Here is a 26,934-nt window from a genome sequence, read left to right on the forward strand (position 1 = left end):
GTCTTTGACCGACCTTTCTCTTGTGGCTGATCTAGCTTGCTGCTTGGTTTTCGTCTGCAGACACTATAATTTGTTTCGAACCCTCTCCCTTTGCTGTAACAAAGGGAACCCTACCCACCCCTCCAATCATCCCCGACATCCTGTCAGCTAATGACCCCAGCCTGCAACCCCCTGGCTAATGCTTTACATTTAACTACTTTGTCATGCGAACAGTGTTTGGGCTTATATTGTCTTGCCCCTGGGAAAATGTCAAGGTTGACCATAAGGGGACACAGATAATACAGGGTAATCTTCAGGGCAGGCACTGTTGTTTACACAGGCAGACCAAGAGCTTTGAGGAAGAGTTGGGGGAAATGTTTCCAGCAGGTTAAGATCTCATTAAGATTGACTGAACTTAAATCTTATCTGACCGGAGTGAGGATCTGCAGCCACGGGGCCTCTGTACACAAAGGACAACAGCCAAGTTGGATAAAGTGGGTTTTATACCTGTATGGCCAGCGATTTAGAAGTACTTTATGAACGAATCTACACCACTACAGACCCTCCTCTCAGTGAAGGCTCACAAGCTGTCCTTTAAAAACACCAGACATCAGAGTTTGCTGAGCAAAGTTGTCAAGAAGCTTCCCGGCGCTCTCAGAGCCACGGTGGTGGTTCGGGTGCACAGGGACAGCTGGCTCACGTCTCATCTCCATTCCTTTCCAGTGAGGAAGAGGAGGCTGGCCGACTTGACCGGGCCCATCATTCCCAAGTGCCGGAGTGGCGTCTAGTGTGTGCGGGTGCCGACCACGCCTTTGAACTGGACGTGTTCTACTGATAGGCTGTGCTCTGCAGTGGAAACCGGAAGGCAGAATGCCGGCACAAACCCTGTTGTGGTTCAGTTCTTTACGCACTAAGGTGTTAGGTTCGCTAGTGGTTGTAGTTGAAAATTTTATAAACTATGGTGAATGTGAAGTTTTTCTTTAGTCACAGAAGTTCAGTCCGGTTATTATTTAAAAACTAAAAAGCCCCTGAACTGGCAGACCTTACTGAAGACAATGTTAGAGCAGCAGTGACTTAACCCCAGGAGCCCAGTTTCGGTGATCTTGCTGGGTGGTGTTTCAGGTATATTTAAAATGTGTAACATGAACAAACAGCACCCTCTTCCACGTGGTTTAAAAGCATTATAAAATATTTTATTACAAATTTGATCTTAGCTCTTTAGCAAACAGAACATGTCATCATTCTTTATTAATCCTCTTTTAAATTTTAAGAACCTCAAGATTAAAGTTGCTAAATTGATTTCTGGATCAAGAACACAATTTTTTTCCCCCCAAGAAAGACAAAAAGACTGAAGCCACAGAGCTCTGCCAGGAATCAAAGAACATGAGATTCCTTAAGCTGGTTACGAGGAAATGATAGAAAAAGCCAATGGTGAAGTCTCAAATTTTAAAAACCGTCCTTTTTTTTTTTTTTTAAACCAATTCCAGGCAACAAACATTTCCCTGGGTGTTCTTTATGAACATCTGGGATTTATTTACAATTTAATACTGGAGTCAGAAAGAATTTTTTCCTTATTGAATGCCAACCTTACGATGGATGTGAAAACCTATGGCCAAATACTTGAAAACACCTTTCTCTGTTGCACAGTGGGCCAATGCCTTATGTGAGGCACATCACTAGAGAGACAAATTTCTAGTCCATCATGGCTTATGCTTACAGACTTCAACTACCTATCGCATCACTTCTTAGACAAGTCACCGCTGATCTCATGCCTGTAAATTAAGCCTCCAAAGGTCAGTGGTGAAGAAAATCTAGATATTTAAGAAATAGGAAACCTGGCCAAACCACCCAAGATGATTATTCTGAAAATGTAATTTTGGCATTTCTGCCGGATCCCTTAACATCACGTGCATCTCTGAGGATCCAGCAAAAATGTTAAGCCACACTGCCCTTGTGCCTTTTAATATACCACGGTGCCAGTTAAACTAGTATTTCTGTTGCTTGGGGAGTTTTCGTGAGTGATTCAGCAAATCTTATGATAAAGGACAAGCCAAAGAGCTGACGAGCACAGACTAAGCTGCAGAGCACTGAGCAGAGAGGCTTTTGGCGAAAAAGGAAAAGTCTTGCACACGGAACTGTAATGATGGGACAGTACAGGGTAACCAGAGGTGGAGCCAGGGCCTCACCACTATGGAGGAGTGTCTACTGAGGCTGCAGATGGGCCCAGGAGTGGCTCCGTGCTGCAGGAACGGCCAGCCCCACTCGGCTTCTCCTTGAAACACAATTGCAGCTGTATTCTGCATCACTGGAAACTGCAATATAATATTAAATCTGTTGGTCTAAGAATGGCTGTGCATGTGTTTCTTGGGACTTGTGGGCCAGGGACATGCGCCTGACATGTTGGCTACAGGCTGGGAAACCACCACAGCAGTGCTGAATAACCTTACACAGCATGTCTTGTATTCTGAGGTGTTCACCTAAAAACTACTGCCCAAGGGTCAGTGTCATCGAGCTAATGTGAATCTCTCAAAGAGAATACTTCAGAGCTAAGAGTGTGGGTATTGGGGAAAGCAGAGGAAACCTCTCACAGAAACCAAACCAATGAAACATGAAGGTGGACCACATCTTTAAGACCATCTCCTCCATCAGAGGAGCTGTTGGTCTAGACTAGGGGTGGCAAGTTTTTTTCTGTAAAGGGCCAGATAGTACAGGCACACCTTGTTTTATTGTGCTTCGCAGATATTTCGGTTTTTACAAAATGAAGGTTTGTGGCAACCCTGCATTGTCAGATGATAGTTAGCATTTTTTAGCAATAGAATTTTTTAATTAGGTTATGCACATTGTTTTTTTAGACATAATGCTATTGCACACTTAATAGACTACAGTATAATGTAAGCATAGGTTTTATATGCACTAAGAAACCAAAAAATTCGTGTGACTCACTTCATTGCGGTGGTTTGGAATCGAATCCGCAGCATCTCCAAGGTACGCCTGGAAATACTGCAGCTTTTGCAGGCCATAATGTCTCTCTTGTAAATACTTAATTCTGCTATAGGTCATATGTAAATGAATGGGTGCGGCTATTCCAATAAAACTTTATTTACAGAAGGAGGTGGGCCAAATGCCATAGTTTTCAGATCCTGGTCTAGTGCTCTGAGGCTAGCAGAGAAGAGAGAAGGGTAGGGGTGGATGGCAGATTGACCTAAGGGGCCTGGTCCCAAGGAGTCCACTTCCAGGGCCACAGCTTTCACATTCTACCATCAGAACAGACAGGTTTGCTGATAAGAAAAATGACTACTCCCAGCCCTGCTGCATGGCACAGAAAGGGCATGACCTGGTCACCAGGCTCAAGGCTCTCTCCCTCAGCAGCTTTGGGATCCTACACAGCTCACCTTTTTCTGTGCTCTAGCATCTTCTGAGTCAGAATGTCTCCGGTAAGAGGTCAGCACCCAACTCCATTTTCCCTCCTCTTGTGAAGGACAGGTGGCCAACATGGTGACCAGTTGGCCATGGGGGCTCTGGCAGCACTAAAGTTCCCTGTTTCTCTGCTGGAACAGCCCTAATATTCTCCAATACATGGTCGCCCCAAACCTAGCTCTGTGAAGGCTTGGGGAAAGGCAGATGGGGCCGCTCATGTAAGTATGGCCCATCCTCATCATCACCTGGCCTGAGCTCCGGGCTCGCAGGGAGTCGCCCCTGCTGTAAGAGCTCCCTGGGTGCGCGTAGCCGTCGGGCTGTACACTCGCATTCCTCTTTAAAGCTGCTCTGGGCTGGGCTTGCAGCCTGCCTGCTCCCTTTGTCTTGACACGTAACACAACAGGCTGTGAATCCTTGTCCTTGGCAGGCAGGGCAGGTCAAGACAAGCTGGCGGCACTGGGGAGTGGAGCACAGTTTATACTGGTCCCATGGGGCCCCACAGTATGAACATTCTGGGGAAGAAAGAAAAGCCTTGTTATAAAGACACATGAGCACACATGTGTACACACACACACGTGTACATACACACACATACGTACCACATGCACACGTAGACACAATTCTCCAGTTCCTAAATATAACCCTTAGCTCATCAGCATCTAATGTATCCTTTTGGGTCTGAGGAAGGTTTCTAAATAGTGTAAGTCTCCTGTCTTCTAACAGACAAGGTTCCCCCACCCCCACCTTTTTGGGGGGAGGTTGCTTCTGGGAATTGTCTTCTGATTCCAGCATTCACTGACCCATTTTTCTTTTTCTCATTTAGAAAACAGGCAGTAACGTTTCTCTCTTTCATTAACTAGTCCAAAGCTGGCCAACCACCCTTTGTTGAATGGTCTTTTTCCTTTAGATCATTCCCTTTGACAACACGCCTGAATACAGATAATCCCACATTGACATTTGGCTTCTGCAGTCCACATTCCTCTTCCCCAGGCCTGAAGTTCTCCTGCTTTTGCCAGGGGACACTTGGCCACACAACTCCTAAAACTCACATTATCTACTTTCTCGGCCCCTTTTCCCTGCTGACCTCCTATCACCATTGATAACATCATTCTTCAAGTCTCTTTACCTAGCTTATCTAAGCTACCTTTGGGCCCTCTCTCTCCCCTTTCTGCTCCATCTAGCTCCATAAGAGATCTGAAGTTGCTTCCAATAAGACACAAATATAAGACCATTAAAACGAATACAAAGATCAAGAAGAAAGGGGAGAGGAAATCAGACTCCCACCTTATTCATTATCTGAGTGTTAATTCAATCTCAGCCCCTGATCACAGGAGTTCTAGAAAATTCTGACAGCCACTAGGGTTGTCTGCCTGTGATCTTTCCCGTTCAAAATGGTGGCATCCAGGGGGAGGATCCATTTTTCTTAAGGATTATTTCCATCCTTCTTTTACTGACTGCCCTCATCTGGTACCATATGTTAGTGTGGACTCCAAACTACAGTCACACCACAGGCTTCCTGTAGCCACCCCTGCCTCCTGCCTTGGCCCTAGGCTCAGCTCCCGCCTTGGAATGCCCCACCCACCACTCGAAAGTGCATACCACATGTGTCCACAGACCATCTAACTACGGGTTCTTTTACTTGTGCCATGAATTTACTTGACAGTCTAGTGAACACTATTCTGTCTTAGAAAAATGTTTTTACAATGCATAAAATAAAATACATAGGATCACAAAGGAAACCAATTATATAGAATACAAAATAACGAAATATTCTTTAAAGTCTGGGATACAGTAAAATACTTATTAACACATTCTATAACAAGACTTAGTGATGGGCCTAATAACCATTTCCATTTTGAAGCAATGATGAACATAAATGCTATTTTGAAATATTCACAGCAGCTGTGATATATGAAAATACTGTGATTTCTAGTGATAACAAAGTCACAGGTACATCTAATACTACTGATTTGCTGCTTACATTCGTAATTGAAGGAAGTACTATATTTAGTGAGGGGTTATAAAATTAAAGATAAAATTATTTTCCATTCCAAATTCTGTCTGCTCCACTGTTGCATCTCCAACTCTGTTAGGAAATGGTGGTACTATGTACTCCTTTTCCCTTGCTTTATTCTTCAAGTAATCAGTACTGGTCTGTCTTCCAGAAGGTTAATACAGAGGGTATGTCTGATCATGAATTTAGGTTCTGAGTCTGTGCTGACCTACCTGACACTATGTCACTGTTGAAGGATAAGGCATAACGCTCATCAAAAACAAACAACTTCCCTTTGTAAAAACCAGCAGGAAACTCCTCCAGGTACTTGTGGATGCCACCCTTGAGCTGGAACACTTCCTTGCACACTCCCTATGTGTGGAAACACAAGAGGAAATTTGAGGAGACTAGCAGAGACCAGTAGGAAGCTCCACAGAGGAGCAGCATGTGGTAGGAATGCCGAAATGGGGCTCCTGGCTCCCCCTGCGGGACACTGAAGAACTGCTGACAAAGGGGGCAACGAACCAACTGGCAGATCTTGCCTACTAGGGTGATGGGTGAGGACAGCAGTCAGGGCCTTCACTCTCTAGATCCTGGGAAGCCCAACTATTTTTGCTGCTCCCTAAATATAGGAAGACACCTGTTAGGACATGTAATGTTACTGAATTTGCTCTTCTCAGGATCAAGCAAAAGGATTAGGAAAAGGGAGATAATCTTTCCCTTTTGTACTTGATGAGTCGCTAAGATTGTTGAGTGCTTTTCACATCTTGAGATTTAAGAACTTCAGATTTTATACTTAGAAACTCTGTGCTGGGGAGAATAAATCCCTGGCTGGCTGGGCGTGGGAGAGGGAGTGAAGGTGGGGATTGGAAAGTTCCACACACGCTGTGGGTGCAGCCTTCTTCACCTCCATGCCTGCAGTGCCCTAAGGGTGGTGACTCACCTTGGCTTTGAGGTAGGCTGAACCCCGCTCACAACGGATGCCCCCAGTGCAATACATCAGCACCCTCTTCTCTTTGAAAAGTTCTAGATTTTCATCAACATAGCTAGGGAAGTAACTGAATTTCCTGATGTCTGGGGCTAAGCAGCCCTGGAACCGTCCCTACAATATAGGAGCAGCAGAAAGAAAATGATCAGAAAAACATACCTGGTAAGAACAAAGCTGCTTTCTGCATCAAACACCACTCCCCACCCCTGCCTTGGCAAGGAAGCACTTGCTCCCTGCTGTTTTCATCCCACACGCTAGCCTTTCAAACTTCAAAATCTGGAACTTAGAAACAAGGCTGGTGGGCTGTGGGTCACCCATCCAGAGACCTCAGGGGAACTGGAGAGGCTGCCCAAAGCAAACTTGACAAGATCCTTGACACATGTCAGGGGTAGGCATATGGGAGCCAGAAAGTCCATTATGTGCCAAGATGTCTTTAATCCATATTTTCTTAGACTTTCTCACCAGATTCTGAGTTTGAAGTCTTGGGTTTTCTCTGATGCTGCTAGTAGTGGGAGGAGAGCCACTGACTCAGCCACAGATGGGCGCACGGCGTCCCCTTCAGAAACATGCTATGCTGTGGGAACTCAGTTCTGGTTCTTACTTACTATTTTGCTTTCATAGAAGTTTCTGCAGTCCAGTAGGATAGTATCACTTTCTTCTTGATTTGCCTGAGACAGAAACTTTTCTACTTCTTTATGAAATTCACCTGGGGATAAATGGATTCCTAAAACCAAACAAAAAAATCAGTTAAAACAAAACAAAAACAAAACCCAGTTACAACTGGCCCAGCCCGATGACTTCCATTTGCTTTGTTTCTCCCCACCTAAACCTTTCCTCTCATAATTACAGTTACATCTGAAAATGACACTATCTGATGATCATAATGAAAGAATTTAGTAATTCCATGTATTCTCTCACTCTCCCTCCTCTTAAGATGAGCACTGTGGAGACCTGGCAGTTTAGAAATAATTAGAGAATTCTGCATCCTCATACTTGGCCTAACCCAATAATAAAAGCCAGACAGAAGGGATATAAACTGCCATGTGGGTTTTCGGGTCCATGTTATGGCTAGTGTTCTATTGTCATGGTATATGGAGGAGGCTGGGCATGTATATGCTTGACTACAGGCTTTATAAACTGTTCTATACCAACGTCAAGTCCAAGGCTAAGAACCCTGGCACAGGCAGGTGTGAGCATATGGTTATGGAACAAAGTTGGAATAAGTTTTTTAAAAATACAAAAGAGTAAGAAGAATGTGTCTAAGTTTGTGTGCATGAGTAAAAGAGAAAAGGGCAGGGGGGGCTGACAGCAGGAATGAAATATGAGAAAGAAGGCAAGAGAGAGAAAAGGATGGAACGCTAGAAGAAGGAGGAGAGAAAGGAGATGAAGAAGATAAGTAACATACAAGGAGACTAAAAGGAAAGAACCTGTCCGGTGGGGCCCTCTGCCTTCTCTACTCTCTAGGATAGAAATACTCCTGTATCTTTAGGGTCCAGACATCTCAGTAGTTTGTGAGGAACTTCTGGTGAATTTGGCCACCATACCTCATGGGGGGGCGCTCTGGTCCTTGAGTCACCACTCATGATAGAGCCTGACAGCTCCACTCAGGGGTAATCCCAACAACCCCCTGAAACTGCTGGGTACCCAGATCGGGCTGGAGACCCAGAGCACGGCCAAGGAATCTGGATTCCTACCTGCCCAACCTAGGACTGCAGGGAGAATGTAACAAGGCCAGATTTTATATAAGTTACTGTCACATAATTACACAGTCACCAAAACAGTGGGGTGGAAAGGGAGGTTCAAAACTGTGATGAGAAGCACGGAAATCTGCTAAGACTTCTCCTTACACGGAGCTGCAGGGAACCCAGCCTGTTCCTGCTGCTGCTATTACTGTGGCTACTCTCCTGGCCCTGTGGAGGCCTGACCAGAGAGTGACTCACATGAAGTGCTTAAAAGAAGTGCCTCCAAACAACTTGGCTCAAATGAAAGCAGCAAAGCACTGCCTGGAGCCCACTCTCCCCTAAGCTCCAGAGCAAGGTCCTATAGCGCCAACAAAGAGCTGTTTGTGGCCATCCTGCCTTCTGCCAAGGGAGGGACACTAAGCAGACACGGCCCTTTTTGGCCCTTTTCTCCTCATACATGAGTCTCTTTTCCCGGATGCTTGTATCTTACTCTCATTTCCCTCTGGTTTAACTCTTAGCCTTCTTTTTAAATATTTACATGTTAAAAAATGAACATAGACCCAGCCAGAGCTTTCTGTTTCCTGATGAAAGGAGACAATACTACCTATGAAGTAGACTTGGGGGAAAAAAAAGGAAAGAAAGAAAAAAGGAAATCAAACCTGAACCTGATCAAGTCTCTAGACATGAGCTATCTCATATGGTAGCCACAGGGACTTCCCTGGCGGTCCAGTGGCTAAGACTCTGCGCTCCCTATGCGGGGGACAAGGGTTTGATCCCTGGTCGGGGAACTAAGACCCCACATGCTGCACAGCATGGCCAAATAAAATAAAATTTAAAAATAAATAAATAAATAAATAATATGGTAGCCACTAGCCACATGTGGCTAATGGGCACTTGAAATGTGGCTTGAGATGTGCTGTAATAAGGGTGACACAGATGCAGGATTTCAAGGACTTAGTATACCAAATAAAAGAGTAAAATATCTCATTAATAATTTTTTACACTGGATACAAGTTGAAATAATATTTTGGCTACATTGCATTAAATAAAGTATATTATTGAAATTAATTTCACTTGTTTCCTTTTACTTTTTAAAATGTGGCTACTAGAAAATGTAAAATTCCCCTGTAGCTCACATTATATTTCTATTAGACAGCACTATTATAAATCTAACTACAGTTCATAGGAAATACAGAGGACAGAAGAACATCCCACAGAGATGCAATCAGCATTATACTGATTGTGGGAAATGCTATAAGCAAAATGATCTAATTCCTTCAAAAAATAAACTGCAGGGGAAAATAAAAGATGGAAGTGACTCTCTAGGTTAAAAGGGACTTTAGGAGACATAGTGATCAATCACAATGAGTGGACCTTACTTGAATCCTGACAGAAACAAACTTAAAAAAGTATGAGCTAACTAGGAATTTTAACCACTGGCTGGATATTTGATAACATTAAGAAATTGCTGTTAAAATGTTTTAGATGTGATGATGGTTTTACAATTATTTATTTTTTAAAAAACCTTTATCTTTTAGAGATGTCTACTAAAATAGTTATGAATGAAATGACATGACATCGGGATTCTCTTCTAAATGATCCAGGATGGGAGAAGGGGGTGGGGATAGATCAAAGTTGGCCATGAGTTTATAACTGTTGAAGCTGGGGAGAGGTACACAGGAGTTCACTGTACTGTTTTCTCTATTTTTTTTAATGTTTGAAATTTTTCATAGTAAAAAGTAAAACAAAACCCAAAAACCCAGCCAAACAAATGTCTTTCAACCATCTACGGTACCCGTGAGGGAGGGGCAAAGAGAACATTCTAGAGCACTTGCAAACAAACTGCTTTGGTGTTGAAAGCCACTTGCTTCCTGTAGCAAAAAGTCTGTGTTTTATTCAGTTGATGAACTATTTACAAGTAATAATTACACCCTTTCCTAATTGTTATCTTTGGAAAGAAAACAACTTCTTGCCAAACCATCACCAAGAAGAATAACTAAGCCAAGTCATTCTAAGCAGTGAGTCTCCAATCACCAGAGCACCAAAGAGAAGAACCAGTTTAAGCACTGAATGACCCAAGTGTTAGCCACCCCACAGATATTCTGAAGAGAGAACTCATCACAACTCTCGCTGATCAGAATGTCTAGCTTTCACATTTGTCTCTATATTAAGATTTGTCCCTATGAAGAAAAGGAAAATGTTTCTTCTTAAAGCAAGCATACCAGGCTTCTTATAGGAGATCTTACTGGGACTGATCCCCATGGGCACAATCTCTTCAAACACACCAACACGCAATTCTGGAAAACAGCAAGCTCCTCCTTTGCTGGTCTAGCCAATGAGAAACAAAACAGAATACAGTCTTTCTCTCCCATCTCCAGGTATAAGATATTTATTCAGTTAAATTATCTGGAACATTCTACGCTCTAACTCCCTTTTCCCACTGAAACAGTTGTTCCTAATTTGAGGTTTCTTAATACTTCAGCTACCCTATTATTACACAACAGATTTAATTCTTATATTTGGCACTTATTTATTGTGTATCTACCATGTGCAGAAATGTCAAATTGAAAAGGTGTTTCTATAGCAATAAGCATTTAACTATAAAACTGAAACACCACTGAGCAATTTCAACATGTAAGATTACATCCCAGCTTTTGTTCAGGAGCTACGACCTTTTCTTTCCTTATCATCATCACCAGCACTAACACCAGCAAGGTATTTCCCACCACCTCTATCACCCATGATGCTAAAGCATAAAGTCACTCCAACAAAGCAGCTCTCTTGGGAGAGCAATAGCTTTATTCCCTGTGTGGTGTGAAGTGCTGATCTGATCCCACCAGGTTTACTAAACACGTAGTGATCCTCTGATACAGCCAGGTGGTCTCTCAAATGAACAAACACGGCTAAGCTTGAGAGTTTATAGAATGTATAAGCTGTAACGTCCTTATTCTATAAAAAAGGAGACCAAGGCCCATGATCACGTGGCGACGTGGTGGACGAACTGGAATGAGCATGCTCCTTCTCCTGCACTGCCTCGGGACCTAGCAAGAAAAGGGTGTTCTGTCCAGCACTGCTTACTTCTCTGCAGTGATCCTCTTCATAGCCTGGAGTGGGAAGAGGCACTGAAGCAGAAGCAAATGGCTCTCGATCCATTTTATTTTCAATTTTTCTTACCTTAAAATCGTCCTTACACAGATAATCCTTAAACAATGGGCAGGAAAGCATGACTTCTACATAGAGTCTGGTGGCCAATTTGCTTCCACCCACTGTCCCATTGATTCCTTCTGTAGCAATTCGAACCTGAGACACAAGACGGTGAGAGAAAGGGAATGCAGGCTGTTCTTAGCTCGGTTCAAATCTTTGCAGGGCAGAACAGGTTCATGTGTGTCAATGAGTTTAACAGGAAAAGCATAAACATTGCTGTGGACACCGAAGTGTTACCACACACAAGATGCTTGTAGTTTTCTAAAATGGCACACTGCCCATAGTTCAGACGAGGTACGCAGTTAACGTGTGCTGAACAAGAGAATGAAATGGATAGAACAACTGGAAAGCCCCATTTGCTATGGAGCTCCAGCTGTCCAATGGCCAAAACTTAAATTCAGGTCAACAGATGTAGGATCAGGATTCAGCTTTGCCACTTACTTGCTAAGTGACCCTGAGAAAATTAATTCTCTTCTCTGAACCTCAATTTCTTCATCTTGATAAAACAGATGAAAAAGAATCAACAATGAAAAAACTGCTGTCCTCAAGTCCTAATGCACAGAACACATCTGAGGGCTGGGAATGCACGAGAGCACATCTCTGCACAGTGTTGGAGGTAAAGCCCACCACTGCAAACCCACCCGTTGGAATACAAATTCCAGGAGGAGCTTGTGTCTCTTTTGTTCTTTGTTGCATAATCAGTGCCTAGAGTAGTACTTGCCACACAGTAGGCATTTAATATGTATTTGCTGAGCAAATGAATGTGTATCCAAATCTGAGGCTTTTTGGCTTCTCAAACCCTCTGTTCTCTTTGAAATGCTTCACTGGTTAGGGAACATTAAAGCCTGGGTTAAGGCCTCTGCCTTCAGAGGCAATCCTCTGGGGGGCCTGCAAAGTTACTTGTTCTGGTACCACAAAATCCTCTGGATAAGTTTAAAGATGGATCATCTCTAGACAGAGCTAGCTTTCTAGAGAAAAGTAAGAAAGTGCAACACTGTATATCATGGTATTCTCTGGAAAGAGATGTAATTTAAGTCAAGGTCCTATATTGTTACCACTTTGTTATATATTGTTATTTATATAGCAATGATACCTACCAATGCATTAGAATTTGAAAAATTTTAAAAGCTCCCCTTTTATTAGGGCCTAGAGAAGATACTTCGTTTGTTACCTCACTTGATTCAATTCTTTAGGGCATGGATATAAATGGGATTCATTTCACAAGCCAGGGCCAACTCACTAGTAGTGGCTCTCCAGAGTTCCATGATGAGCATTCTGAGTCACATCCAGTCTCCTTGAGAAAGAGGAGTGCAGTCTATTGAAGCCTGTTCTGGGCTGGGAGAGGAAAGTAGGAAGCATATGCCATCTCTGCTGTACAGACTACTGCACCTATTACCGACTCATAATTTTTTAAGGGACAACATAGAAAAATAGAGCTGAACCAGCGTAAGGGTCAGGAAATCTAGCCTAAAACTGTCTCTGACGGGGGCAAATATGATGAAGAGGTACATACTTCTGTGTACCTGTCTTCTGAGTAGGTCAGAAGACCCTTTCCTATGCTATTTTAATCTCAGAACCCAAATAAAAGACAAGCACAGGCACTCCCTAAATAGCTGAGGCAGAGCAACCTCTAAACTGATGCACTAGACTTCCAACTTCTGTTGAAGGATTCTTCAACTGAAACCTTCAAAGTAGCTGCTAGGTGAGGAAGGCCTTATACCTCAGAGATGAAGAGCAATAGTTAGCATTTATTGAGTACCTAGTATGAGACAGGAACTTTACATTATACTCCTGGAAAGTAGATATCAAAATTCCCATTTGACAGAAAAGGAAACAGAAGCTTAAGGAAATCAAGTAACTTGCCCAAGGGCACAGAGTTGGTAGGTGGTAGACCTGGGATTCAAAGCCATATCTTATTGGGTCCAAATCTTGTAATTTTTCCTTTCTAAAGCCTCTAATACATCCCCCAAATTTCTTGAGGCAGTAAGAAATGTATAGCAAAGGGATCAGAAGCTTCTTTCCATAATTCTAGAATTTTCAAGTTCTCCTCTTTCCCTACAAATGCCAACATTCTGCCAAATCTCCTACCAACACAAAACTTGAAAACTTGGCTGAAGCCTTAAAATTTAGACCTAAGATCCAGGCAGGTGCTGCCACCTTGTGGGTAGAGACCCTCACTGCTAGGTCCCCTTGGGCTGGGCCAAGAATAAAAATCGGCCCCAAACCAAGGAAACAGATTGATTTCCTATTTTGTAGGCTCAGGTTTACTGTGAGAGAATATCCATCTTTCAAGGTGTTCTCTAAATAGAGATGGTGATAAACGTATATACGCCACAAATGTTTACTAAATTTTTTTTTTACAATGCGCCAGCAATTGTGCTAGGAATTGGGTCATAGTGGTTAAAAAATAAATAGTTTTTGCCCTTTGGGAGCTTACAGACTTAAGGTAGGTCACAGATATTCAGACAAAAGTCACAGACTGACAAGTGCTATGAAAAATCACTGCAAGATGCAATGAAAGAGTGTATGTGGAAAACTGAATTTAGATTAAAGGTCAGGAAAGATGTCTTTGAGGAAGTGTCATTAAAATTGAGAGCTGAAGATTGATTAAAAATTAGATAGGAGAACCCGAGTGGGTGTGGGAGAGTTCCTTGAAGAGAATTTTCTTATAAAAAGGCCCAAAGGCACCAAAAAAACTTTGTGGGCTCCAAGAAACTGAAAGGCTATTTTGCTGGAGTGTAAGGAGTAAAGAATGGTATCAGATAAGTGGAAAAGGTGGAAGGGGCCAAATAATGCAGGAAACTAAGGGCACGTTAAGGATTTGGGTTTTACTCTAAATGCACTGGATAGCTACTGAAAGACTGTGAGGAGGGAGGGAGGGAGATGATTTCATTTACCTTTTAAGATCATTTTGGCTGCTGTGTGGAAAATGATTAAGTGTGGGCAAGGATGGAAGAATGGAGAGTAGTCTGGAAGCTGCTGAAATGAACTAGGTAAGAGAGGGTGGGGCTTGGTTTAAGGTGGTGGAAGACAGAGTGAACGGAATCAAAGGCTATTTTAGAGGCAGAAATGGCAGGAATTGGTGATGAACTGAATGAGGTAAAAGAAGCTTTCAGTCGCTATCTATAAAACAACATGGGTGTGAAAAATATCACTGACTGATCAAATAATTGCCTTAGGGAATTAAAACCTAGGACATGTGTGGGAAACATTAGGCCTAAGACAGTACAGCGTCATAACCAGAGATGATCTCAGAGGGAATCTAGTTCACTTCCTTTTGATTTAAAATTTTAAAATACATATATACACATATGTGTGTGTGTGTATATATATATATATATATATGTAATCATCGAGGATTTGAAAAAAAAATCCATAGTCCTATCACGTAGAGATAATCACAACTAACATTTTGATATTTACCACTCTCCATCTTTTTACACACACGCTTGTGGTTTTGTTACAAACATACATTCATCCTTTTACTCAACATTCTCCAAATATTTACTGTCTGCTATGTGCTAAGCCCTGTTCTAGCACTGACAATATATCAATTGATTAACAAAGTTCTGTACTCATGAAGCTTATATTCTACAAGGGAGATAGATTATAACAAATTAAACAAAGATTGTACTCTCCAATAGTAGTAAACTTTTTGAAATTCTTTGAGCAGAAGGGAATAGAAAGTGATGAGATTTGGAGAGAGACAGATTAGAATTCTCAGGAGATAACGTTTGAGGGGAGATCTGAAGTGAGGAACAAGCCATGTGAAGATCTAGGGGAAAAAACATTCAAGAGGGAAAGGAAACAGCAAATGTCAAAACCACAAAATGGCAAAAGACTGACATGTTCTAAGAAAATTAGGAAGCAACTTGATATCACACCTATATGTACAGTTCTATAAAATGTTTTTCCAGTTAATATATTAAGAACATTTCCCCATGCAAGGGGTCAGCTAATTATGCCTGCTTTTACATAGGTTTTACTGGAATATGGCCATATCTGTTCTTTTACATATTGTTTACGGTTGTTTTCATATTGCGACACCAAGTTTGAGCAGCTTTTGTGCAAAGCCTAAAATATTTACCATATGGCTCTTTAAGAAAAAGTTTGCTGATCCCTGGTCTATGCCTTTATGTAGTCTTATAAAACACCATTTTTTTAAAAATTGAAGTATAGTTGATTTACAATGTTGTGTTAATTTCTGCTGTACAGCAAAGTGATTCAGTTATACATATATATACATCCATTTTTTAAATATTTTTTTCCATTATGGTTTATCATAGGATACTGATTATAGTTCTCTGTGTTATACAGAACGTTACTGTTTATCCATTCCATATATAATAGCTTACATCTGCTAACCCCAAACTCCCACTCCATGCCTCCCCCAATCCCCTCCCCGTTGGCAACCACGTCTGTTCTCTATGTCTGTGAGTCTGTTTCTGTTTTGTAGGTAGGTTCAGCTGTGTCATATTTAGATTCCACATATAAATGAAATACGGTATTTGTCTTTCTGACTTACTTCACTTAGTATGATAATCTCTAGTTGCATCCACATTGCTCCAAGTGGCATTATTTCGTTCTTTTTTATGACTGAGTAGTATTCCTTTGTATATATGTACCACATTTTCTTTATCCATTCATCTGCTGATGGACATTTAGGTTGTTTCCATGTCTTGGCTATTGTGAACAGTGCTGCTATGAACATCAGGGTGCATGTATCTTTTTGGATTAGAGTTTTGTCTGGATATATGCCCAGGAGTAGGACTGCAGGATCCTATGGTAGCTCTATTTTTAACTTTCTGAGGAACCTCCATACTGTTTTCCATAGTGGCTGTACCAACTTACATTCCCACCAACAGAAAACATCATGTTAATAGCTGTTTAGTATTCCACTTAAATGCCTAGCAGGAATTTGCTAATTTCTAAGAACCCAACTGGTGAATCCTTCAAGCACAGCCTCTGCAAACTAAGTTGGAGGCAAGATGAGTCCAGTGAAGGATAGGGTGTGGGAGAAGGTGTTACCTTGCCTGTGAGGTGCAGGTGCTGACACAGAGCTGTCTGCCAGGCACAGATCCAATCAGGATCCTCCAGGTCACAGTAGCAGTAATAAAGTAGCACCTCCCCTTCACCATTGCCCTGGCCACTGTAAAAAGAAAACCACAGGGGAAAAAGCATTTCAGTCACTGGCATAAGGAAGACACAATTCATAAGTATACCCAGGCAGAATCAGAAGAAAGGCCTAATGGAGCAACTCATGCCTGCCTTTGCTCCTAACTATCATTCTCCTCCTGAAATGAGAAGCAACTCCTGTCTGTATTTGCTCTAAAGAAGACAATACCTGCACTGAACTCCTTCCTTTATAAAAAGTGAGCTTACTTTGATTTCCTTGTTTAATCATCATATCCATGAGATAGGTATTAATAACCCCTTTTCACAAGACAGCTGGAAATTTGAATCCATTCTGGCTTATACTCTAACACAAGGCAGTATCTGTTTTGAATCTCTCTCTGTACAGAAAGGTTTCACTTCCATTTTTTCATGTAATCCTGTTACCCATGAGACAGGTTATTAGCATCCCCATTTTATAGCCGAATAAACTGAGCCCAATTCATCCCAGGTGAGACAGCTACAAAGTGACAGTCAGGACTGGAACACCAGTCTTCTGACACTAGAACCCATACTCTTTCTACTGCACTGTGCTGACTTAAACTAACTAGTTATGGGACCTGGGCGGGTGTCTTATCATCCCTGAGCCTTGATTTCCTCATCTGTAAAACTGGAGGACTGAAATAAACTGCATTTCTCAAAGTGTGCTCTGAAGCTGTTCTATGAAATCACATGTCTGAGAAATCCTGCAGATAATATCTCCCCTTTGAGAGTCACAGTGAAAGCCCCTCATCTATTGAAGGCTCTGGGCAGTCCTGCAAAAAAGAACATTTTAACCTAATGCTTCCCAAACTTAATTGTCTTTAGCATCTCTTTTCAACACCTGATAGCATCCTCCAGAGCTAGTGTTGTACAGACATATTTTAGAGAATGATATAACAGATGATAATTAAGGTCCCATCCAGCTCTGGTATCTGTGACTGTCTCATCAGTGCCCTCTTCATATTTCAGGGCCTAGTCTCCGAAACCTGCTTATCTATTTCAGAGCCTATCTATTTTCCTTTCTCTAAATTCCTGTAGTGAATTACTGTCTGAGCCATACAACTGTAAGTGATAATTATATAGCCTGTCTTGTACCGTCTGCTAAATGTTTCATGTATCCTTTTCTTTGTCTTTCTAACTAAAAAGCAGGGCCATACAGAAATGAAGAGACCACATTTGTATAGCACTTTATAGTTCACAAGTGCTCTTACCATCATCATTTGATATAATTCATATAGCAATTCTGTGAGGTAGGCAGAGCAGGCGTTATTATTCCAGTTTTAGAGGCGAGAACATAAAGGTACAAAGAATTTTAGTGACTAGCTCAAGTCTGACTCCAAGTTCAATTCTGTTTCTAACTTTCTCTTCCTCTTTCTGATAAACAAAGGGAACTGGCATAACACAGGTGACAAAAATGTATCAAATTTGGGCATTTTCTATTCACCAAATAGTTTAGGAATTGCTTAAAATCAGAAATCTGTCCTCTAGAATTATGTAATATTATGATTTGGTGAGGTTTTCAAAGGCGGATTTAAACTTCTAATCCTATGCCTCAGTTCTAAAACTTAACATAGGGACTTCCCTGGTGGCACAGTGGTTAAGAATCCACCTGCCAATGAAGGGGACACGGGCTCAAGCCCTGGTCCGGGAAGATCCCACATGCCGCGGAGCAACTAATCCCAGAAGCGCCACAACTACTGAGCCTGCGCCCTACAGCCTGCGCACCGCAACTACTGAGCCCGCATGCTGCAACTACTGAAGCCCATATACCTAGAGCCCATGCTCCGCAACAAGAGAAGCCAGTGCAGTGAGAAGCCCGTGCACTGCAACGAAGAGTAGCCCCCGCTCACCGCAACTAGAGAGAAAGCCCGTGCGCAGCAACAAAGACCCAACACAGCCAAAGATAAATTTAAAAAAATAATAATAAAATAAAATAAAACTTAACATACTTTCTAAAACATATCCAGCTCAGAAAACCACATTTGGCAACAAAAACCCCTTTTTAAGTTCTGACATTATTCAGGGTACAGGAATCATTAACATTTCTGGGCCTTCTGATTTCTCTTTGAAAAAAATACAATTTTCTGTTCTTTACCTCTGCCTAGAGAAGATAAGATGTAGGATGGCTTCCAAGAAACCCGGAGAACACTGTCAGCTGTGCGGGTATATGCTACCGCATAGGCTATGGTCTTCTATTATACATAGAACATGTTTATCGGCCTAGTTTAGGCAGTAGAGAAATTCTGTGCCTTACGGATTTGCCATTTTAGTGGATGGGTGGTATCTCACTGTGACTGGAAAAACATTTTTTAAATTAAACGAAAGGTACAGAATGAAATTCTTACCTTATCAGCTCATCAGGGCTAAAGCAGCTTATATCAGGGAGCCAAGCAGACACTTCATGGTTATGGGTAAGGTCTTCTTTGAAAGGATTTCTTTTGTCTGCAGACTTAAGAGTCTTTGAGGTGCTCGATGTCACAGTCAGCTGCTTTAAAACAGAAGCAGTCTCATGGTAAATCTCATCAGCATGTTGTGTTGCCACATGTCTGTGGATGCTGGTCTGGTCTGTGAATAGTTGCTGACAGCATTTCCACCATTTTTCTTTATACCCAGAAGGAGGTGCTGGAAGTTCTTTAGTTTTGACAAAAAGGGCAAATGCCTGCAATTAAATTTCAAATACATCACTGTTAAATAACCTTAGGTTTCAGGCTAGAATGAAAGTCTCGTGAAATCCCTTATCTTTCCACAGGGATTTCTAGTTTTACGTCCTACTGTTCTATAGAAGAACTTCCTGAGAGACTGAACTTCCTCCAAAAAGGAAATGGTCAAGGAAATTATGGAATATACTTACTATGGAATATTAAGCAGCCAGTTTTAAATTACATGGGAAAATATAATATTAAATGAAAAAAACTGGATAAAATTTGCTTATACAATGTAATCTTAACTACATTAAAAAGTACATTGAAAAAGACTGGAAAGACTACCAAAATGTTTTGATTTGTATAAAGAGGATTTAGGCTAATTGTTAAAAAAAATTTAAACAGAAGAGAAAATTATGGATGCACCATAACTCTTTTAACCAATTCTAAATGAGCGAGCTTTTTTTGTTTCCAATATTTGCAGTTATAAGCAATGGTGAACAAACATGCCATGCACACATCTTTCTATACGTCTTTAACCATCTACTTAGAATAACTATTAAGAAGAAAGTTTTGGAGGTGAAGAAGCATAAAATTTTAAACTGTGAGAAATAGTGACTACCTGGAAAATCATACCAATTTATACACTCACCAGCAATGCATGGGGGTTCATTTTATCCACAGCATTTTTATCAGTATTTAATTTTTGTCAATATTTTTAATATTGACCCAAATAAAAGGCAAAAGAAATATCCTGTTTTTACTTGCGTATCTTTGATTTAAGGTTGAATATTTTTTCATATTGATTCGATGTTCTTTTCTAGCTTACCTGTTAATATCTGTTGCCTATTTTTCTACTGTGGCATTTATCTTATCTTCTTACTGATTTGTAAGTGTTTTTAGTGACCTTTTGTTGATCATAGTTATTCAAATTTGTTTCCCAGCTTGTCATTCATTTTTCAACTTTGGTTATGGTGTTTTTTGATGTATAAATGGAAGTTAAATGATATCTATGATTATCAGCCTTTTTTCAAGGCTGAAAAAAATGGAAAGAAAGGTATTTTTACATATATGTATGTATCTATATATATTTTAAACAATTCTCTTAATGCATCTGAAGACTATAGTACAGCACCCAAAATTGGGCACTCTGAAGAATAACAATTATAAATACGGAGCATCACTTTTGGACCTTCCTCAGTCTGTACACAACCATATCTGGACTGTCCCAGACTGAAGCAGGATGGGGTCGTCTGCAATTACACTGGAGGGCATTTTTTAGCCTCTCCTACAGTTAATCCTTCTGTATAGGCAAAAAAGAGAAAGAGAGATGGTGTGTATGTCAACTTAAGTGTTTCTTTGTATTATACTTAGAACTAAGGTGTATGCATCCAAGGCCTCATTATCATCGAGGCCTCAAAAAGTCATGGTCCTTAAAGAAATACTATATAAAATCGGAATTTTTTCCTTCTTTCCTCCTTCGTCAAAATGCCAGCAGGCAGGCCTGAGCAAGATGGGAGGCCCAGTGTAAATGTGGCCTGCTGCTGGTCTTTTAGGGCCTCGTGAACAAAGCATTGAGGATCCAGCAGCAGCTAGGGCCCGTGTGGGGTCTGTTCAAGAGAGATGCAGGCCAGGGCTTCCCTGGTGGCGCAGCGGTTAAGAATCCGCCTGCCAATGCAGGGGACACGGGTTCAAGCCCTGGTCCGGGATGATCCCACATGCCGCAGAGCAACTAAGCCCGTGCGCCACAAATACTGAGCCTGGGCTCTAGAGCCCGCGAGACACAACTAATGAACCCCCCGTGCCACAACTACTGAAGCCCACGTGCCTAGAGCCTGTGCTCCGCAACAAGAGAAGCCGCCACAGTGAGAAGCCCGCGCACCGCAACGAAGAGTAGCCCCTGCTCGCTGAAACTAGGGAAAGCGCGTGCACAGCAACGAAGACCCAACGCAGCCAAAAATAAAATAAATAAATTTTTTAAAAAACAGAGACAAATAACTTCTCTAAAGAAAAAAAGAGAGAGAGAGATGCAGGCCAGAGCTAGGAAGGCAGCTCAGAGGTGGGTGAGGCCTGTGTGGGGAAGGCAGGCCCTGGTGGAGGAGGCAGCTTGGCAGAGTGGGAAGACTGCATACAGGGAATAAGCAAGTAAGTCAATATATTGCGACTAAATGGAGCTAGGTTCTCCACCAATATGAAAAGGAGAGAGAGGGAGTTCCCTGGCGGTCCAGTGGTTAGGACTCCACGCTTTCACTGCCGAGGGCATGGGTTCAGTCCCTGGTTAGGGAACTAAGATCCTGCAAGCTGCACAGCGCAGCCAAAAAAAAACTGGAGAGAGAATAAACCTTGTGATGTTGGAATGGAACTGAAAGTAATGGTACGAACTCATTTGATTTACATTGATATAAAAGTAAGTATAAAAGTATGTGTATGATACATATGGATGTATGTGTCTTCATCTATATATATTCCTAGCTCCGTCCACCAGAGGTCCTGGGAGAAGCAACACCTTAGAAGCAATGCGCTCACCTAGCCCCCAGGTTTTGATTTTTGACAATTCTCCACTAGAAAGAACCAGGTCTCCTTGAAGAAATGTCTGACTCCAGGGATGAGACAGGGAAAATACTAGATGACCCTGAAACATCTTGTTGAATTAGAAAGTAAGGAAATGCTCAAAGAATGATGAGGGCAAGTCAAAAAGACATAGATACTAGCTTGAAGGGGCTCTCAGCCAAATCTGAGATAATCTGAACATCAAAATAAATAATTATAGTAATGGATTATAGCCCACTGAATAAAACAGAATTCTTGAATACACACTGATACAAATAAACTGGGAGGAAAGAAAGCTCTTCCTTACAGAAGAATGCCAAGTAAGAAATCTAGAAGGAATGAAGCAATTAGAAAATCACCATTTAGAAACCATCACAGTAATAATTCAGCAAAGAAACATCAATGGATCTAAAACTAGTAGATGAAATTTGGTTGAGGAACAGGCTATTTACATAGTCTCAAAGTATTTCCCCCCAAATACTGAATAATTAAAAGGGAAAAAATAATTTTATAGCAAAGAAATCCGACAGGCATTTCCTTAATCAAGTACCCAAAATTAACATTGCCAGTAATGGGACAAATTGGCACTGACTGCATGACAGAACGCAGCCAGATGAACACAGCATCTCTTGTGCGGCAGGCTTATTAACAAAGCCATAACTTGAATCTAATCACAAGGAAACATGAGTGAAAATCATGAGACGTTCTACACCATAACTCATCTGTAATCTTCAAAAATGTGACAGTCATGATTTCAGGGAAAAAAATGAGAAAGTGGTCCAGATTGAACACTTATGAGACATAACAACTAAAGGTAACATGTGACCTTAGAGTGGATCTGTAAAAGCCATTTGAGGCAACTGATGAAACATGAATGGAGCTGCTGGGCAGAGGGGAGATGGGGGTCCTCTGTACAATTCTGGCAACCTTTCTATAAGTTTGAAATTATTGCAAAGTAACTTAAAAAAAACTTTCTGTACCCTTTGGGTTTCATTTTCAAGGAAATCTGTGTGAGATGAGGGCAGAAGGGTGGTAGATAGGAAGTTATAAGCAGAGACATCTATTCTTCATTGACATGGAGCCAATATAAGGTGATTTTGCAGAAGAGGGACAACAGATTGGAGGTAAGAAAACTAAGTCTCAATTGCACTTCCTCAGTCACGTCATTTTCCTTTGAGCTTCAGCAGGTAGAGGGTTTAGTCAATGATCCCTAAAAAAAGAATAAATGGCATAGAAGAATAGCATCCATACCACCCCTGTAACCCAATCTTCAGTAAGCCTGCAGCATTCTGGGCTGCTCTGCTCCTTCTCCCAACCAACGGAGCCCTGCCAGCTGGACCGGATCAGGAGTCTTAGACAGCAGTTGCCCTAATGCCCGTCTGTTCTCCTTATGACTAGGTTTCCTGGGTTCCTGGGATTCTTCCCATAACCCTAGGTGGGAAAAGGAATCCAGCCCATCTGTCTCGGATCTGTCCTCAAGTACTCCACCATAAATAAGTGTTCCAGAGCCACACCTTGCCTATGATTCTCCTTTGCTTGGCACTGAACTAAGATTACTGGCTAATGGCTCTGACTAGACCTTACCTTGAACATGGCATCAGTCTAGCGTCTCACTAGCCCTCCACTCCCTGGAGGAAAACCTTGATGAGCTACTTCTAGGTATATCTACATTAACTATACCTACATGATCCTGAAACATCAGCAGCAATTTTACCTTTTTCTTTGCAAATGAGTATTTCTTCTTTGTACTGACATCTAACTCTGCTTTGATACTGCTACTGGGATTGATAAGACTTGTGTCTTTCAAATCCAGGTCTGAAAACCTTAAAACACAGGCCTCCAGGTCATCTCCTTGGTCTGGTGAAGTGGAAGAAGGCATCTGGTTTGGTTCCAGCAGTGAGGCAGACTCCTTTCAGTTAACTATCTCCTAGGAAGTAAGCAAGGGAAAAACAACAACGTCCAAGTCTTTGATTACTACTTGAAGTAAACTTGAAGCTAATCAATCATGCAAATGAGCATGGGCCCAAGTAGCTCAAGCTATCCATCCATTCATTTACTTGTTCATCCAAGAAATATTTATTTAGCACCAATTCTATGCCCAGCACTGTTCGAGGCCCTGGAGATATAGCAGTGAATGAAACAGAAAAAGTCTGTGCCTTCTTAGACCTCACTTTCCAGTGGGGAGAGAGAGAAGGTAAACAAATGAATAAATTGTTTTTAAAAAATAGATGGTAAAAAGGGCTATGATGACAACTAAGCAAAGTAAGGAGACAGAGTCACCAAGGGGTTCTTTAAAACTCAGAGGGTAGGTAAAGTGTTTCTGAGGCAGTAGCATTTCAGCAGAAACCTGAATTAGAGGGCAAGCCATGCAAACATTTAGGGAAAAAGATACCAAAAAAGCACCAGGTGCAACCAAAATCAAGCAAGCTGCCTGTTAGTACCTTCAATTATAAATGTTTTGTTCTTTTTTGTCCCCTAATTTTTGAGCTGGGCAAATTCCCTTCCTTAGAAGAAATAACTACCAAAAGAGCCTCATTTTAATGAGCCAGAAGAAATATACAAACTGCTACTGTGGCCAAATCTTGTCAAAATGGACACAGTACAACCAACATGTTGTTTTTTTTTGTAAAGCAAATGTTACAAGTGACAAATGTGAAGAACATGAAAAACTGGGGAAAGCGTGGGCTTCGGATTGTGGTACAGCTGGGTGCAAGTGTGTGAACCTGGGCAGGATATTTAACTTTTCTGAGTTCTAATTCCCAAATGTGTAAAATGGAGATGACAGTATCTACCTTGCAGGACTATAGTGAGGACTGGAAAGGACTATGTAGCCTTTGACACATACATAGTTCCCCTACCACTCTAGGCTCATCTAAGACAACACTCTCCCTCACGTATCCTATTCTGGCCATGCTGGACTTCCCCTAGTTCCGCAAACGAGCCCTGCTCTCTCTTGCCTCAGGGTCTCCACACATGCCTTTCACACCACCCCAAAATGACCTCCCCTCACTCTAAACCCTCTTTCAGTTCTCACTTTAACTTATTTATATATTCTTAATTTTTATTTGTGGGGACTTTGCTATGTGCCTGACAGATAAAATAGTGATGCGGATGCAGGTCTTAATGAAACTGTTAAGGTCCTTGTTAACTTGGAGCTTATGTTATAGTAAGAGAAGAGACACTACCTAAACAAAAAGACATGAAAATATCAGTGATAAGAGCTACTGCTTCTCAGTTTTCTTTGTTGCGGATCCTCCTTATCATCCCAACCTCTAAATGTTCAATCACTCTATCTACACTCACCTTTGAGGTGATCTTCATCTAGTCCCAGGGTCTTATAAACTATATTTACTTCAGAATAATTGGGCAAGGGGAGATAATATAGGTAAAAGTAGATGGGACATTAGTTGGTAATTGCTGAAGCTGGTTGATAAAGTCCATGGGGGTTCATTATATAAATTCCTCTACTTCTGTAAATGTGTGAAGCTTCCATGAAAAAATTAAAAAGGGAAACAATCATAAAGGAAATTTTATGTTTAGAACACTATACGCTAAATGACTCCGAATTTGTATCTCCAGGCCAGGCCTCTCCCCTGAACTCCAAATTCACATAACCAATGTCTACTGGATAGCTTCAGCTGGAAGGCTAGGAGGCTGTTCAAATGCAACTGTTAAAACCAAACTCTTAACTTGCTCTTCCTCAGTCTTCCTTACCTCAGTAAACAACAATTCCATTCTCCCTGTTACTCAGACAAAAAAACTTTGGGATTCTCATCTCCTTACTCTTTCAGACTATTGAAAAGCCTATCAACTCTGCTTTTGAAATACAATGACATCAGACCACACTGTACCATCTTCACTACCAACCTCATTCAAGCCATCATTTCTGGACTGAATTACTGCAGTTGCCTAACTGCCCTGCTCCTGTAGAAGCCACAGAGGTAACTATTAAAAAATAAGTCAGATCGCCCTCCAAAGGCTTCTGAATGTACTAGGATAAAGTCCAAGGTCCTTACAAAGCCCCTTCCACCACCTCCCTAATATTATCTTCTCCCACTTTTGCTCACTGCCTCTGATTGCACTGTTTGCTGGTTCCTGAATGGGTCATCAGCACTGAGAAAGCAGGGGTTTTCCTTTGTTCACCTCTGCATCCTCAGCATCTAGAACACTGCCTGGCACACAATAAATATAACATATTTGTCAAATTAAATAAAGAGTGATTGGTGGCCAGGGAAGCCTTCACCAAGGGCCTGATGTTTGAGCTGAGACCTAAATAACAAGGAGCTATCCATGCAGACTTAGGAGCAGAGATATTAAGACAAAGGAAATAATGAGTATAAATTCCTCAAGTGGGAACGAGCTTGACTTACTGGAGGTACACAAAGGAAGTCAGAGGGGTTGGAATACAGTGATGAGAGAGTAGAACCCTGTAGGAGAGGTTATGGAGGTTTTTTTGCCACAAAGCTGTAAACAAAGGAATAACGTGATCTGCTTCTGGATAAGTCCGGAAAGTAGAGTCGGCAGGGTCTACCGATAGATTGTTCCGTAGGAAGTGAAGGAAAAGGACCCAAGAATGACTCCTACCTACATTTTTGGATTAAGCAATAGAATGGATGGTGCCATTTACTGAAATGGGTAAGACGGAAGGAGGAATAAGGCCAGGAGAGTGAAACATAAGTTCCATTTCAGACGTGTGAAATTTCAGATGGCCATGGACAAGGCAGTTAGATAAGCAGCTGTGGCGCTCATCGGAGATGTCAGGGCGGGAGATATTCACATACACGTATGGAGGTATCCAATAACTACTGAAAATATTACTAAAGCAATCACCCGTTCCTTCCTAAACAACTCGGAGGCGCGAGAGGTCAGATGACGGCCAGAGGGTAGCCCCGGAGTAGCAAGCTCACACTAGGGAGGGTCTTTCTGTCCCCGGGCCGGCGAGAGCGGCGCCGCCTCCCACCCGGGCCCCACCCCGCGCGCCGGGCCTGGCCCAATCTCTCCGCCCAGCTTTCCCAAGCCGGCAAAGGCCCGGAAGTGGGAGAAAGATGAGCACGTACCCGCCTGTCCAGATCCTTTCTCAAATCTTTCTTCACGGAAAGGTCTCCGCCTAGCAACTGTCACCGCTCACTGCCCTCGCACCTCCAGCCCCAGCCTGTGTTTACGTAGGAAGGAACGCCGGGCACCTCACCTCACTGCGGAAGTCTAGGCCGTTAGCGAAAGGGCCGCCGGGAAAACCTCCGAGAGGCCCAGTGGGAGGGTCTGAAGTGGAGGCGGGGACTAGAGCGTCCTTCCTAGACCATTGGCCTACTGGCGTGGCTCGCGGCC

The 26,934-nt window shown here is 42.0% G+C and overlaps 2 protein-coding genes across 9 annotated transcripts in view; one reads left to right on the forward strand and one right to left on the reverse strand.

Moving 5' to 3' along the window:
- Positions 1–25,794, forward strand: part of TMOD1 (tropomodulin 1) — a 102,996-nt gene extending 77,202 nt beyond the window's left edge. The window contains exons 10-11 of one of the 4 annotated variants that reach the window (XM_036854384.1): positions 11,773–11,879; positions 19,167–19,214. In XM_036854384.1, coding sequence (XP_036710279.1) covers positions 11,773–11,879; positions 19,167–19,199 — 140 coding nt within the window. In that variant the 3' untranslated portion in view covers positions 19,200–19,214. Of the gene's footprint in view, positions 1–702; positions 2,326–11,772; positions 11,988–19,166; positions 19,215–25,400 lie in introns of those variants that run through there. The other 3 variants (XM_036854383.1, XM_036854389.1, XM_036854387.1) reach the window with 3 other exon arrangements.
- TSTD2 (thiosulfate sulfurtransferase like domain containing 2) lies at positions 1,154–26,852 on the reverse strand. Of its 5 annotated transcripts, none has more exons than XM_036854380.1 (10): positions 26,667–26,852; positions 23,324–23,536; positions 18,763–19,076; positions 16,292–16,412; positions 11,234–11,359; positions 10,282–10,387; positions 6,983–7,101; positions 6,333–6,491; positions 5,623–5,761; positions 1,154–3,908 (listed from the first exon to the last, which is right to left on the reverse strand). In XM_036854380.1, exons 2-10 carry the CDS (start codon positions 23,486–23,488, stop codon positions 3,571–3,573), a joined length of 1,587 nt encoding a protein of 528 aa, XP_036710275.1. In that variant the 5' UTR covers positions 23,489–23,536; positions 26,667–26,852; the 3' UTR covers positions 1,154–3,570. The 5 variants fall into 5 exon arrangements, with proteins under 5 accessions (XP_036710275.1, XP_036710276.1, XP_036710274.1 ...); XM_036854381.1 differs by having other exon boundaries at positions 26,798–26,831; XM_036854378.1 differs by having other exon boundaries at positions 2,797–3,908; positions 11,138–11,359; positions 26,667–26,815.
- Positions 26,853–26,934: the final 82 nt, after the last annotated feature.

The sequence above is a fragment of the Balaenoptera musculus genome, chromosome 6 (genome assembly GCF_009873245.2).
Source record: "Balaenoptera musculus isolate JJ_BM4_2016_0621 chromosome 6, mBalMus1.pri.v3, whole genome shotgun sequence".
NCBI classification, from domain to species: Eukaryota; Metazoa; Chordata; class Mammalia; order Artiodactyla; family Balaenopteridae; genus Balaenoptera; species Balaenoptera musculus.